Genomic DNA, 15,848 nt, shown 5'->3' with positions numbered 1-15,848 from the left:
GATTTCAAATGTATGTGGTATAAGTGAATTTGTCTTATATATATATATATATATATATATATATATATATATATATATATATATATATATATATATATAGGGCTAGGTTATAATGTGGATGGTAAGTATTGTGTGGATGTAGGGATAAATGTGGACCAAGAATTTAAAATACATATTCTAATAGAATACATATTCTGATTGAATACAAATTCTGGCTGAATACATATTCTGATTGAATGAACATTTTAAAGAATAACAAATTTTTGAACCATGAGTTGAAGAATAACAACGTTCATTTTGACAAACAACAATACACGCTCTTCAATGACTTATAACAAACATGAAAAATATAAATACATTCTTAAAGAATAAAACTAAATTTCATTCATTCTCTAACTAATAATATCAACCATTCTTAGGAAAAAGATATATGCAATTCTTGAAAGTACAAAAAATGATATAAAATTTAAGAATGCATTCTGCCATATTTCTCCATAAAGAAAGAATGGTGTTGTTTTTGTAAGGTGGACCCTTTTATTCTGAAAGAATGTTATTGTTTTTGTAAGGTGGACCCTTCTATTCTGAAATAATGATGTTGCTTTTGTAAAATGAACCTTGATATTCTGAAAGAATGATGTTGCTTTTGTAAGGTGGACTAATTCTCTTTACAAGAGCCTGCAACAACAATGGAGAATAATCCAATGAGAAACTATTTAAAGATATTACAATCAAACCGCATCCAAAATTTCATTTTTCTAAAGATATTACAATGTCATCCGGATATGATGGGACCTTATCACAAAGCTTTTGCAACTTAGTGATTGCAGCAGAGGACAATATATTTAGACTAATGTTTGCATAAACAAAAAACAACAGACTAGTAAGAATAAGGGGAGTGGTAAGGATCACAAATCAGATTACCACTACTAATGAAGTGGTAAGACCATATCTTCTTTAAGAATGCAAAACAAAATGGGTTTACAGTAACTATCAATCTTTTAGAAGTGACAAGTTATATGGTTTTTGGGATTTCACAAAGATCAAAATCACAAAACAGATGAGCAAACAACATGAAATATATACTTACCTCTTTAACCTTCTTATTTATCACGTCCCAAGCAAGACATGAAATAAATCCTCCTGCAACAAATCCCAATTGAATGATACCTGTCATAAAGTTCATGGCCTTTTACCCCAATATGTTGAGATGCTAGAAAGATCATATACCATCGACAATAATTCACTACTTTCATCATTCTGAAAAAAAAGTATATAAAAACCAACAAATCTCAATTTAAGAACATATGTAAATACCAATTAACAGTGAGATAACATAGAACCTCCTTGATCTATCGAATTCTCAAGAATCTGGAAATATTTAGGGTTTGTAAAACCTCAGCAAACAACGGATTTGATGTGGTATAGGGTTTGTTACATATATGGTGGTGGTGTACGACGACTGTAGAGGTTTAGGGTTGTCCAGTGGTTGTCGTATTGGCGTACAGCAGCAACAACAGACCCATTAATCTCGTCTTTGTTGCTAGCAACTCGCCGGAAAGGAAACCTAGCAACCATTGTTGCTCACCGGTTCTTCCTTGGTGTTACCAACACATTTCATCGCCGATCAGAATTAAACTCAGAGAAGCTCTCATCGGGAACGCGATGATGACTTAAGGTCGTCTGATGGGGCCGAAGGTCGATGGAAGCGGGAAGGATACGGCCGGAGGTCTGATAGGGTTTTAAATAAAGTAATTTTCCTAAATTAAAGGGTAGATGATTTAATTATTTATTTATTAAAATTAAATAATACATGGCCCTTATTAATCCCTACATCCACACAATATTTGTTCATCCACATATGAATCTCTCTCTCTCTCTCTCTCTCTCTCTCTCTATATATATATATATATATATATATATATATATATATATATATATATATATATAGAGAGAGAGAGAGAGAGAGAGAGAAGAATGATCATTTGAGAACTTATAGTTTCCCGAAAGTGGAGCGTTAGATAAAAAAAAAGGATGGCCATGATGCATTGTGGCATTTTTGTAAATAAGTGGAAAAATAAAGGGACGGGGGCATTGAAATTAAATGGTATTGAGGGCATTTTAGGGTTAAATAAATTACTCACTACACACACGTCTTCCTCGCGTCCAACCGCCTCCATCTCCTCCGATCGACGCCATTCCCCTTCTACATTCCAAACCAGAAGACGATTACTAGTTCACCGTGTTCAAAAGTAACCTCCGCCTCGCAAAGCGTCACCAGAAGCTTGATCCATCGGCGGTCCATGACGTCACTCGACATTGCCCTTAACCCCTGAACGCCCTAAAAAGTCTATTAAAATTTTGAATTCCATCGCAAAAGCTAACCCTAAACCTAAACAACCTGTAGATCTGAATGTTAATGACGAAAACATAGCTCCTCTTGATCATGTTGCTCCTGCTGTTGATTTTGTTGATTATGTCTCCTCCGAAGATCTAAAACCCCTTTCTGACCCTGATGTCAAGTTCCAGGTAAATATCTTTCCGTTTCAGTGATTACTTCGAAACCCATTTCAGTTATATCTCATCTGGAAATCTAAATGTCATTTCTGATCGTGATGTCAAGTTCCAGGTAAATATCTTTCTGACCCTGATGTCTTAGTTCCATGAAAACTAAATCTATATCAAGAACCCAATTCGTGATTTTGTGCGATAGTATCATAACCCATTTGTGATTTTGTGTAAATTGATTCATTTTTTTCTGATTTTTATGAACTCGGTGCCTAATTGAAGGACTGGAATCCAAGGATTGGCTGAAGATTTGTGATTTGTTAAATGATGTTAGGCGGATGGCATTGTTTCACTCCACTTTATTGCTCTCGATCTTCTATGTAGAAACAAATACTTATTTTTTCTGTATTAAACACCAGAAAACGATTTTGTGGAGTTTACTAATATATTGTGTTTTTATATGAATATAGGGAAAAGGTTTTGTTGGTTTTAGTGAAGGCAATGAAGAATCCAAGAAGCACTTTGTGCAAAACTTCTATCATGGCTGCTTCTGATATTTTCAAATCATATGGTGATAAGTTGCTTGAGTCCACAACCTGTGATGCTGTTGACCACATGGTATGACTTATATGATGGAAATTATAGAAAATTCAATTTTAATATATCTATTTTACAACTAAATCTCAACATGTGGAGCATGTGAATGCTTTAGCATCTGAACTAGCAACCACAGCAACAAACAAATGTTTCAAGATTAATCAGTGCAAAGATCTGTTGTCAACATTCACACACATGGAGGTAAATACACATCAAACTCCAAATTATATTTTTCTATTTTATTAAACTATTTATAATCATTTCTTATATACTCATGTTTTGAATGAAATTATAATCACATTTGATTCACATGTAAATTACATTTGATTCACATGTAATTCACATGTGAATTTATGAATGAAACTATTAATCACATTTGATTCACATGTAAATCACATTTGATTCACATGTAATTCACATGTGATTCGCATGTAAATCACATGTAAATCGTATGTGATTCATATTTAAATCATATGTGATTCACACGTAAATCACATGCGAATCACATGTGATTCACATGCGAATCACATGTGATTTACGTGTGAATCAGATATGATTTAAATGTGAATCACATATAATTTACATGTGAATCACCACATGTGAATCGCATGAAAATCACATATGTATTTTTGTGAGTGTTTTTGCATTAATCAATTTTTTTTTCAATTTTCTTGTAGATTTGGAAGAAATTGTGGTGAATATTGAAGAGGTGAAAAATGATAAATTGAAAAAAATAAGGAAATATTGACACAAAGACATGAAAACGCTTTGAAATTTATAGCATTTTTTATATTTTATATTTTATTTTGTATCGAATAAAATACTTATACTATTATGTTTATAGATTAATTAATAAAAATGAGATTTTTTATGATTTATTTACGAATATTATAGTATTTTTATTGATTTTTAAAAATTACTTTTTTAAAAAAATACAGTTTTTATGAAAAAAGTATAGTTTTTTTAAATGCAGTTTTTTAAAAAATTGTAGTTTTATTTAAAAAAAATTGTAGTTTTTTTTTTGAAAAAATTGCCGTTTCTTATTTAAAAATGCAGTTTTTAAAAAAAATTACAGTTTTTTTTTTTAAATGCAATTTTTTTTGAAAAAATTGTAGATTTTTGAAACAAAATGCAGTTTTTTGAATAAAAATGCAGCTTTTTTTAAAAAAAAATTGCAGTTTTTTAAAAAAAAAATATTTTTTCCAATTTTTTTTTTTAAATTAATGTTTTCTGAAAAAAATTAAAAAATCTCTTTTAAAAAAAATCTGAAATTTGATTTATTATGTTAATTTTTAGAACTTTTTATTAATATTTCCAATAACAATAAAAATTAAATATTAAATGAGATCGGTAAGATGACGATCATGTCCTTTATGAGTTAGTTTTGATTTAACATTCCACTTTTAGTTCTCGCCAAAGTATGAGTTCTAAACCGATCTCACCTATATATATATATATATATATATATATATATATATATATATATATATATATATATATATATATATATATATATAGTAGGAGCAAGAGCGACAATGATGCTTTATAAAGGAACTGCAATATGAAACCTGTGTGGATACGAGAAAGAAACTTATTATAAATACTTCGACGCTTCTCTGTAGATTCTCTCTCTCTCTCTCTCTCTCTCTCTCCATGCTTCATGCCTTCATAGATTCTGCGCGTATCTTCCTCTCTCATCCTTCTTTAGTTTTGTTATTTCATCACAACCTTGTAATCTACCATAAAAATGGTGGTAGCTACGCAAGTTAATCCAATCCGGATGGAAAAGATTCGAGAAGTAGATATTCCAGTGATCGATCTTTCTTGCAGTCGATCGAAAGTGGCAAAGCTCATTGTAAAGGCTTGTGAAGAATATGGTTTCTTCAAAGTCATTAACCATGGTGTCTCTCATCATATAACAAAGGAAATGGAAGATGAAAGTTTTGAGTTCTTTGATAAACCCTTACCCGAAAAGGAACTAGTTGGATCCGCCAACCCCTTTGGCTATGGTAGCAAAAACATTGGCCTTAGTGGAGACACGGGAGAGCTTGAATACCTTCTTCTTCCAACTAACCAAAACGCCATTGCTCAGACCTCCAAATTCAGGTAATCAGTTTCATAAATTATTATTATTATTATTATTATTATTATTATATTTTCTGTTTTTTAGACATATATGTGGTTTTACCTGTTGGTATGATGAATTTAACGACAGAAAATATTAATAACATATAAATGTTTTTGTTTCATTGTTACCAGCTATGCATGGGCATCCTTAACCAAAACTCACAAAGGTTATCATTTAAGCAAAGCTCTGAGCATAAAAAATTTCAATAACAACTCACAATGTCGGCTTACTCTATGGGTAACAATGTAAATGAATAATAAAATGTCAAATTTAGAAATAAACATTGTCATCCTTATTTAAGAATATTATGATTTTTAAATTTATGGTATTGACTTAGAAATGGTTGGTGGGAACACGAGGTCTATCTTTCTTTTTTCCAATCAGAATCTTGGTTACCAATTTATTATTAGTTGTTCAAAGAAAGTTGTAGAATTAAATAATATTTTTTAACTATGACATGTCTTTTAATTAAGAGCAAAAGTTTATAACAGACATAAGTGGGGTTACAGTTGGTATGATGTAATATCATATTAATTAAAAAAAAAAAAAAAAATAAGTTAATGATGTTTTATATATTAACATATATGACCAACTTTGAGTGTATAAAAAGATAGAACCAGAAAGAAAACATATTAATTTTAGGTTATTACTTTTACAAAATATTATGTAAAATTAATATTATTTTCCAAATTGAGTTATCTTAAAACTATAACTCATGCTCCTATACCATAATTATTACTGATTTTTCAAAACGCCTATCAAAAATCTAGACCGCAAAAATTCTTTTTCATTTGAAAAAGAAATTGGCTGTCGTGTATTTCTTTATTAGATTAAAAAAAATCTTGTATTTCTGCACATAAGTACCATGGGAGAAGCAAACCAGTGATCACATGGGGTGACTCGTGCTCTTCTTATGCAGTAGCCTATTTAATCTTTAGTACGACCTATTCTAGCATGTACATTAATATATATATATATATATATATATATATATATATATATATATATATATATATATATATATATATGTGCGCGCACAAATACACATTCAACATTAAAAAAAAAAATCGTTTTTTGCAATTTTTATGAAATAAAGGACCTAGATGAGTCTATAGATGTCGAGCGGTTCTATTCGTTTTCAAAAAAATAAAAAAATTTGGTGCGATTTAATGTTTTCAAGTTTTCACGAAATTAAATTTTACTAAGACTAACAAATGAACTTACTCAAATTTACTTGTGAGTAATTGAATAGTTTTGAAAAATTAAATATAATAACAATTTTCTGGTAAATTAAAATGTTTATATATATATATATATATATATATATATATATATATATAGAGAGAGAGAGAGAGAGAGAGAGAGAGAGCATAGAAAAAAAAGTTCAATTCAAAATATTGGAAATAAAGCTATCAATGACAAAATGAATGGTTGTTGATTTTTACAACGGACGTACATACAACTGATTATAACAAAACTCATTTTTTTTTTTAATTTAATTTTTTTTAGGTCATGTTTTTTATCGAAAAAAAAACGAATATACTGTTGTTTATGAATTTTCGTCCCTTTCCATAGAGATCTTTATAGATATATTAAAGATATATTTTTTTTTCAAAAAAACTCACTTCATATTCTTTGTTTTTTGAAAAAGTTAAAGTCTATTTTTTATCGAAAACAATTAATAAATATATGAAAATTCATATTTTTTATGTTCTTTAAACATAGATTCATATTGATGTTTAAGAAAAAAAAAATGAAATTTTAGTTCATATTCATATTGTGAATATGCTCATATTCACAGTGTGAATAATAGTAAGTCAGATTCACATTGTGAATTCTGAAAAGTAATTATATACAGTTCAGATTCACAATATGAATAAATCCACTTGTTGGTTTTACAAAACTAATTTACGAGTAATTAAATTTTAAAATATTATAAAACTACATAAAAATATATTTCGATTTATATGTAATTTTCATTTAATTTGTGAATAATCAAAGAGTTGAAATAGAAAGTCAGATTCACATTGTGAATGTTAAAATTGAAATATTTACAGTTTAGATTCATAGTGTGAATTTGAACTGATCAATTTTTTTTAATCGATGTTGATGTTTGTTAATAAATGACAAAAAATTCCGATTTTTGGAATAATTAGTTTTTTTATAAAAATAAACTGAAATATTGAAAAAAAACAATAAAACGAAATGGATTTTTTTGAAAAAAATGTTTATATTTTATAGATCAACATTGATCTCTATTGAAAAATGATGAAAAATCGTGAACGGTATATTCGGTTTTTTTTATTCGATAAAATATGTGGCCTAAAAAAATGAAACGAAAAAAAATATATGGGCTTTTTGGTAAGGATGTGGGTTGATGGTATAATCTGGTGTATGTGTGCCCAATATACAAGTGTACATTCAATCCTTTGGTTTTTATGATTTCCGACGCTTACGAATGGTTTATTGATTCTTTATTAATAATGGTTCTCTATAGAACCTTGGTGTGTATATGTATATATATATATATATATATATATATATATATATATATATATATATATATATATATATATATATATATATATATATATATATATATATATATATATACTTTTCTTAGATCTAAAGGCATTTGTTGATTTATAAACTTTAGACTTTATCTAAACAAATATTCTCTTGGTCAAAAAAATGTATTTAAAATGATACATCATTTACGTTAAGTAATCGAAAATGAATTTTGATACTCTTTGTTGAATTTAAAGTCTTAATTCATTTGTTTACCTTTTACTAATTATTACTCAAAATAGGTGATTTCATTTGTATTCATAACATTTTTCTTTTGTTTCTAATAAAATTATGTTGAAAAGACAAGATTCAGTATATTGAATGGTTATTTGTTTTTACCAAAAAAAGAAATAAACTGAGTTACGGGAAAGGCACAAAAGGTTGGAAAATAGGTGGACAGTAATGTCAGAATCAGAAATTGGTCTCTGTTTTGACTACTCCCCCACAGTTTCACTCTGCCTACAAACTGCAACCTATACAAGTGTCCCTTTCTCTATTTAACATTAATATTAAAAATATGGGGTTGGCTAAAATATAAACATAGATAAATTGATAATATATATCTAAAAGCTTTTAAGTGCTAATTTAATAATTTTAAAACTTCATATGTTTTTATAATAATTATGTGTTTTTCATCCGAATGGCGTTTTAAAAGTTTTGATTTATATCACTCTATTGCTTTATTTGTTTGAGTTGATATGTTTAAAAGCTTTCAACAAGACCTTATAGGTTATAGATCCATCAAATAATTGATTTTTTTTTAATAAAAGGTGGTACATTTACAATTCCCATCGAATAAGATTTGGTTGAAGAACTCATATTCGCAATAACAGAGTTTTCAATTGCTTTTTTTCAATATGAATTAAAATAATAATAATAATAAAACACTTATCATAGATGCTCTAAGTTTTGTTACTATTTTATATTAACTAAACTAAAAATTACAATATTCAATTCTAATCTAAAATTGTCAAAACCTTTTTTGTTGTAATTAATATATATGGTCAAATCGTTCAATTTTTTTTTTTTTTTTAATAAATGATATAACCACTTTTAACTTTTAATTTGTGATAATATGAACAGGTGTGTGGTGAGTAGTTATGTCAAAAGTGTTAGGGAGTTGGCATGTGAGATATTGGAATTGATAGCCGAAGGGTTGGGGGTCCCACACTCTTTATTCAGCCACTTCGTCAGACACTTTGACAGTGACTCCCTTCTCAGGCTAAATCACTATCCACCTGTCACTCACTCCTTCCACCATGGCAACATTGGCTTCGGAGAGCACTCTGACCCTCAGATCATCACCCTTCTCAGATCCAACGATGCTCCTGGTCTTCAGATATCTCTCAGAAATGGTCTTTGGCTTCCTGTTTCACCTGACCCACATGCCTTCTGTGTCAATATCGGTGATATCTTGCAGGTTTCTTCTTCGTCTCATCTTATCTATAAATCCATCTATCCATCTATGGGTAGATACACCATGTTTGTTTCACAGAGTTAAAACTAGATAATAAAAGACTAGGGGTGACAAATCGAGTTCTTACTGTATATTTTTAACTGATTCGAACAATACAATAATTTTTATATAACACACATGACATAATATTGTATTTTGCTTTACCAATATGAAAATTGTTCAATTAAATCACGATAAATATAATTAATACGATAAATTTGAAAAATATAAAATAAAATAAACATTTAGTTTATTTAATTCATAATTAATCATATGAAACATGATAAACATATGATTATATCGTGTCAATTTCTAACATGAATACGACATGGCTTCGTATATTTTACATTTGATACAACCACGATGCGAACATGAATTTGAAATTTATCCAAATCCAATTTCATGCTGTCGTTATACAAGTAATATCTCGTGATACGAGTTATATAAGGTGATTGATATCGGTATCAAGTTTTGCAATTATAACATGCAAAGATTATTTTTTTCAAAAGAAAGTCTCCTTAGACATATAAAGAATCTTTTTAATAAATGCTTTTAGAATTTGTAGTTTGTAAATATTCATTGGAATATTAACATGCATATAAATATTTATATTAAAATATTCAGTAGTTAATAAATATCCTCCAAGTTAGGTAGATTCATATATTTATTCATAAATTAATAAATAGAAACGTTTAATAATAAGTTAATATAATAAATAAATACAGTAATAGAATAATGTATGTTATGCTGATTAGGATAGGAGTCCTTGCAAGTAAGTGTGCAGAATTAATTATTAAGTTGTGGGACGAATGGTGCTTTAGATATTTAAAGCGACTTTCTTTATATAAAGAAAATGTAAGGAATTAACGTGACATGTTGATGACCTACCATTCAGTCTCATAACTCAAGTTTGTAGGGCTATTTTTTAGATAATATTGAGATAAGAACGACATAACTTCTTTTTCACCATAGTGAGTCCCGGGTCCCATCTTCTTGTACGTTTTTGGGTGACAATAAAATTTATAACTTTTATCCTACTGTTATCGGTTTCGGTTTTGAACTAGTTTAGTTCAATGCAAACAACCGATGTATATCATTTTTAGTTTTATTTTTTTCTCGCATTGTGAATCATTTTTAGTTTTATTTTTTTCTCGCATTGTGAATATGCGTAGTATATATCATGTTCTATCTTATCATTATGATGATTGTTATCTTTTTGGATGTAGGCTATGACGAATGGAAGGTTTGTAAGTGTGAGGCATCGAGCCATGGCTAACTTGTTACCTAACCAATCTAGACTATCGATGGTTTTCTTTGGTGCACCCCCACCCGAAGCAACAATCGCTTGCCCACCACAACTACTCAAACGAAACAAGCCGATTTACAAAACTTTCACTTGGTCTGAGTACAAGTCGCATACCTATGCTCATCGACTAGGTGAAACTAGGCTTGATCATTTCAAGATTACTTAGGCAGAACAAAATGTTTGTTGTAAATCTTTTTTCTTTAGTTGCAATTTTTGTAGATCCGGAACAATGTTTGATTGTACTATGTAGGTCTCCTATTGTACATTGTTTTGGAATATTAGTTTCGACTTAAACATGTTTTTTCGGTCTAATGCATCATTTAAAATAGTTTATGTATTTTTACCATTTATCGATTAACATACTTAACTAATTTCTATGGTATATCATTAACACTATATTATTTCTAAAACCTAATCTTCACATTAATCTTTTGTTTTTTGAAACAATGCACCACGACTAGCAAGTAACTAAAACATGGACAGGATAAAATAGTATAGGATTACAAGGTTTTAGCTAGAAAAAATTAACCGAGCAAACCCAGTCATGCCACCTACAATTGTCCATTCTACATTTATGCTTATACCATCTATAAGTTAAGGATATTACTTATAAGATAAGGATATTTCAATGTCGGCAATCTACGTAGTAGTCTAGTTAGAGAGAAAATAAAAGTACACGAAAAAAACAACTAATTTTATACCTCCCCTTCCCCTTAATTGTTTCGTGTATCCCCTTAATTTGTATGAGTGGAAGAGTATATGTATTTTCATGATTTGACTATTTATATAACTAAGAAGATATATATAGGCATCCAAAAAAATACAATGTATGTTCTTCACTTTGATCGGCTTAATTATTATATTGTTGTAGCTTGTCTACTTCTCTTAGCTCCTCGCTAATGGGATAGTTTATTTATAAAAATTATTTTTCGTTTCAAGAAGAAAAAAAACCTATAAGACTGTTACTTTACAATCTATAATAGTATATGAGCCCTACATTAATAAAAAAAAATTATATAATGAATACTTGCCATTACAGCGATGGCCAGCACTTTTTATTATTATTAAAAAAATGTTAATGTTTTACTTATTTTAGATCATAGTAACTAAGTTATCGAATAATAAAAGGCTATTTTTTTATACACACCGATCTATCCCACACACCAATCTAACCTATTTTAACTTTTATCTGATTTTTTTTAACAGCTTTTTCTTATTTCAAGGATTTGTATCCAATGGGCAAGTATTATATAGAAAGCATTCAATTCAGATTTATTCACCTTTTTATTGTATATTTCCAATATTTATGTTTTGAAGACTGTGTTTTATTTCTAAAAAAACTAAATTATCAGAATATGAACAAACTACAAAATATAGTTATATTGAACACTGAACATCATTAATCCATTTAAACTTCCAATAAACCACGACATTTTATATAAACAGAAAATGAATCATTTAAACAGTATATTAACAATATTCAAAAAAAAAAACTGTTCACCATCGGAATCAGCTTCAACCAAAGAACTGCCGCCGGCAACAACTAACTGGCGGTAACCAAATAACGCCGGAGACAAAACGAGAGAAAGAGAGATCGTGAGAAAAGACCACCGGAACCACCATTTACCATCGTGAACCACCTAGACCAGATTGAGAAAAGCGAGAGAATCATCATTTACGTCGGAGAAAAAACAATAGATCGCCGGAAAGAAAGAACGAGAAAAATAGCACCGTGAGAAAGTCCGCCGTCGAAGCATCAAACCAGTGGCTAGTGGCTTTGAATGTTGCACCGTGAAACCGACCGTTGTCGCCAGAAATTTTGTCATCGCCGGAAATAGCTTCATCGCTGCAAATCGCATCGGACATCTCTGGCTCTCAGTTTTGGCGGCTGAAACATTTTTGCTAGGGCTCGATCAAAGTAAGCCTTTATATCTTATCATTTTATATAAACAGCCCCCCAAAATTTGAATATGTTTCATTTTAGACACCTTAAATTTAAACATTTGTATACTTTCTGCATTATTTTATTTACTTTCAAAAAGTATCTATAAAAGGAATTTCAACGAAACATTAAATATAGTATTAATATTATAATAATGAATAAATTAACCATAAATTTAAATTTTGAAATCGAAAATTAATGGACGTCCAATTTTGAATTTGATGATTCCATATTCACTAAATTTTTAAAACTAAATTCTAGTTTGAAAATAAAAAGTTGAATTATTTTTTATTTACATACCATACAAATCAATTTGTTAATATGAATTTTATGGTTAAAAAAACCACCATGGACCACCTTACATGCAAATTAGTTTATATGACAATCATTTTCTCAAATATGGTAGCATAATTAGTTTATATGGCATGTATTTACGATATCATTTTTTAATTAGTTTTTAATTAATTTTTTTTAATCGGTTTTTTATTAAGTTTTTTTTTGTTTTATTTCAATTTTGCAGGAAAAAATGGCTACTATTTCGGATTTTTCTACCGATGAAGTATAATTTCTAATCTTATATATATTTTTTGTCAACAATAAAGCAGCAAAATGAAAATAACGTGTCTTCACTGAAAACTATATATAATTGTCGCCATAAGTTTACAATATCTCAACGAGAAGGTAGAAGCCCGATACAAAATGTCATGCACATTTTGCATACTAAAGGGTATAATTATGAGTATCGTTTAAACGAGAGCACTAACGAGTTAGAGGAGTTGTTTTTTATGCACCCAATATCGTTACAGATGTGGCAAACATTTTCGTATGTGGTGTTGATGGATGCTACATACAAAACAAACAAGTATAATCTTCCTTTTCTGGAGATTGTTGGTGTCACTTCTACGAGACTGACGTTTTCCATAGCCTTCGCATTCATGAATAGCGAAAAAACAAGCAACTACAGGTGGGTATTGACTTGTTTGAAATTGACGATTAACGATTCTTTTTGTCCTCGTGTCATCGTCACCGATAGAGATTTGGCGTTGATGAAGGCGTGCGAAGATGTTTTTCCACAAAGTAATCATTTACTTTGTAGGTGGCATATATTCAACGATATAACAAAGCATTGTAGGAAACGTATCAAATCAGATAAGACTTGGGGTTCTCTTCATCCAATGTGGAAGAAATTAGTCGAATCTCCGACACCGAGTGCATATATGCAAGCGTATGCAGACCTTCAATCGTTATTGTCCAGAGATCCAGGTATCATTAATATATATCCTAAACTCTTAATTTCTTTAATAATTATTATTCATTCAATCATACTAATTTGATTTTTCTTCATATTTTAGTTGTTTTTGGGTATCTTTACAATACTTGGTTGGAGAAGTATCCCGACAAATTTGTATCATTGTGGACCGATAAAAGTACCAATTTTGGAAATTCAACAACAAATAGAGTTGAGAGTCAGCACGTTAAGCTAAAAAAACACCTAGCATCTCGAAAACGTGATTTGGATAAATTCATATATGTTATTGAAACAGTTGTACAGTCGCAAGACACAGCTATCAAAGAGAGTTTCACAAGGAGCATAATCATTCATAAACCAAAATTTAAGGATGAGATATTCAATTCACTACGACATCATGTTTCAGAGCATGCTTTGGATAAAATCTTAGAAGAGCTTCATCGGTTAAAAGGATTTGCACCAACTCCTGAGAATTGTGGCTGTCAACTACGAACATGTTTTGGTTTACCATGCGCTCACGAACTTGCGATGTATGTCGATGCAGGTATGTCAAATGTATTGTATTAAATTGACAAGTTTTATATGTATAATCACTTTATAACATTTTGACTTTTTTACTATAGGTTCACCTATTCCGTTGGATTCAATTGATATTTTTTGGAGAACGCTTGATTTTAAGCCTTGTGTATTTGTGGATTATGGAAATCTTAATGTTGATGATCATATGCAAAGATGGAAGGAAAAATTCAACAATCAACCAGATCATGTCAAATACAGTTATATAAGAAAGATGGAAGAGATAATCGATCCTTCAAAAATTATGATCAATGAACCTTCGGTTAAGAAAAATAACCGTGGACGCCCAAAAGTGAAGCGTGGTCACCATCAAAGTCAAGCTCCTCACCGATACAGTTGTTCAGACTTGAATCAGGAACCACCTAGGCATAGTTCATCATTCTTCGACTTGAACGATGAACCGACTAGGCATAGTTCATCATTCTTCGACTTGAACGATGAACTGACTAGGCATAATTCATCATTCTTTGACTTGAACGATGAACCGACTAGGCATAATTCATCATTCTTTGACTTGAACAATGAACCAGCTAAGCATAGTTCATTCTTCATGGGCATGAACGAGGAACCAATAGACAAATGTTCGTACCAGTTTGACTTGAATGAGGAACCAACATGCCAATGGTCGTACCGGTTTGACTTGAAAGAGAAAGCAATGAAGGAACATAATTCATTGTTGAAGGAAATTCCATCAATATTTCATCCATACATCACGCATATACAAAATGTAAGGGGTGATGGAAATTGTGGTTTTCGATCGGTAGCTGTTTGTCTCGGGTATGATGAAAATGAGTGGCTTTTCATTCGCCAGCAATTGTATGATGAGTTATTGACGTCATATGAAGACTATTCTAGAGTTTTCATTGGATGCAATGGAGTACTTGATTCATTGTCTTTCTTCATGACAGATAGGACAGCACCACCAGAACACTATATGCTTATGCCTGAGACAGGTATCCTGATAGCCAACAGGTTTGGTGTGATTGTCGAATTTTTGACCACAGTGGGCCCTGTAACCTTTTTCCCTCTATGGAGAGGTCCTAGTGAGTTTCAAAATCATCGTGTCCTTACATTTGCACTTGTATACATCAATCACTATGTGATGGTACAGTTAGAAGGAGAGTATCCGATGCCTCCTATTTCAGCATTATGGATCCGCCACAAAGACCCGTCCGCAGCCGAATGGCAAACTATGTATAAGTCGCGTCTAGAATTTTATAAGCGACTCAGACCTACGGAAAGATCTTTTATGACTATATAGATGATTAATTGTTGTTTATTTTTGTCTCAGATTTTTGTTATGTAATATTTAAAATTAAAAAAAAATGATGAAGATTTGTTCGGATTTTATTTCTTATAATATTATTTATAATATCAATGATATTAGGTTGACGAAAATTTATTTATAATTTATTTTTTTATAATATTATATATGTTATTATATTATAAAAACTATTTTTTTTTTATCATAATAAAAAATAAATATAAAATTATTAATATTAATTAAATTAGTAAAAAATG

The 15,848-nt window shown here is 29.9% G+C and overlaps 3 protein-coding genes across 3 annotated transcripts; all 3 read left to right on the top strand.

Annotated features, from left to right (window-relative positions):
- Positions 1-2,031: 2,031 nt before the first annotated feature.
- On the top strand, positions 2,032-3,129 carry LOC145122041 (uncharacterized). The gene is made up of 4 exons (XM_079057720.1): positions 2,032-2,104; positions 2,378-2,526; positions 2,840-2,910; positions 2,976-3,129. Exons 1-4 carry the CDS (start codon positions 2,032-2,034, stop codon positions 3,127-3,129), a joined length of 447 nt encoding a protein of 148 aa, XP_078913846.1.
- Positions 3,130-4,633: 1,504 nt separating this feature from the next.
- Positions 4,634-10,872, top strand: LOC145120376 (gibberellin 2-beta-dioxygenase 2-like). The gene is made up of 3 exons (XM_079056202.1): positions 4,634-5,208; positions 8,882-9,218; positions 10,481-10,872. Exons 1-3 carry the CDS (start codon positions 4,850-4,852, stop codon positions 10,724-10,726), a joined length of 942 nt encoding a protein of 313 aa, XP_078912328.1. The 5' UTR covers positions 4,634-4,849; the 3' UTR covers positions 10,727-10,872.
- A 1,978-nt stretch (positions 10,873-12,850) lies between these two features.
- On the top strand, positions 12,851-15,588 carry LOC145122040 (uncharacterized). Its single transcript, XM_079057719.1, has 6 exons — positions 12,851-12,904; positions 13,023-13,061; positions 13,105-13,765; positions 13,855-13,929; positions 14,047-14,295; positions 14,375-15,588. Exons 1-6 carry the CDS (start codon positions 12,851-12,853, stop codon positions 15,586-15,588), a joined length of 2,292 nt encoding a protein of 763 aa, XP_078913845.1.
- The last annotated feature ends 260 nt before the right edge of the window (positions 15,589-15,848 follow it).

The sequence above is a fragment of the Lactuca virosa genome, chromosome 6 (genome assembly GCF_052849685.1).
Source record: "Lactuca virosa cultivar CGN04683 chromosome 6, Lactuca_virosa_CGN04683_v6, whole genome shotgun sequence".
In the NCBI taxonomy this organism is placed as follows: Eukaryota; Viridiplantae; Streptophyta; class Magnoliopsida; order Asterales; family Asteraceae; genus Lactuca; species Lactuca virosa.
This window is presented reverse-complemented; position numbering and strand designations above follow the sequence as displayed.

Coding starts and splice junctions, on each gene's coding strand:
- LOC145122041 (XM_079057720.1), top strand. CDS start 2,032: ATGGCCATGATGCATTGTGGCATTTTTGTAAATAAGTGGAAAAATAAA. Junction 2,527..2,839: donor ACCCTGATGTCAAGTTCCAG/GTAAATATCTTT, acceptor AAATGATGTTAG/GCGGATGGCATTGTTTCACT. Junction 2,911..2,975: donor AACAAATACTTATTTTTTCT/GTATTAAACACC, acceptor ATATGAATATAG/GGAAAAGGTTTTGTTGGTTT.
- LOC145122040 (XM_079057719.1), top strand. CDS start 12,851: ATGGACCACCTTACATGCAAATTAGTTTATATGACAATCATTTTCTCA. Junction 13,766..13,854: donor GTTATTGTCCAGAGATCCAG/GTATCATTAATA, acceptor TTCATATTTTAG/TTGTTTTTGGGTATCTTTAC. Junction 13,930..14,046: donor ATCATTGTGGACCGATAAAA/GTACCAATTTTG, acceptor TTATTGAAACAG/TTGTACAGTCGCAAGACACA.
- LOC145120376 (XM_079056202.1), top strand. CDS start 4,850: ATGGTGGTAGCTACGCAAGTTAATCCAATCCGGATGGAAAAGATTCGA. Junction 5,209..8,881: donor GCTCAGACCTCCAAATTCAG/GTAATCAGTTTC, acceptor TAATATGAACAG/GTGTGTGGTGAGTAGTTATG. Junction 9,219..10,480: donor ATATCGGTGATATCTTGCAG/GTTTCTTCTTCG, acceptor TTTTGGATGTAG/GCTATGACGAATGGAAGGTT.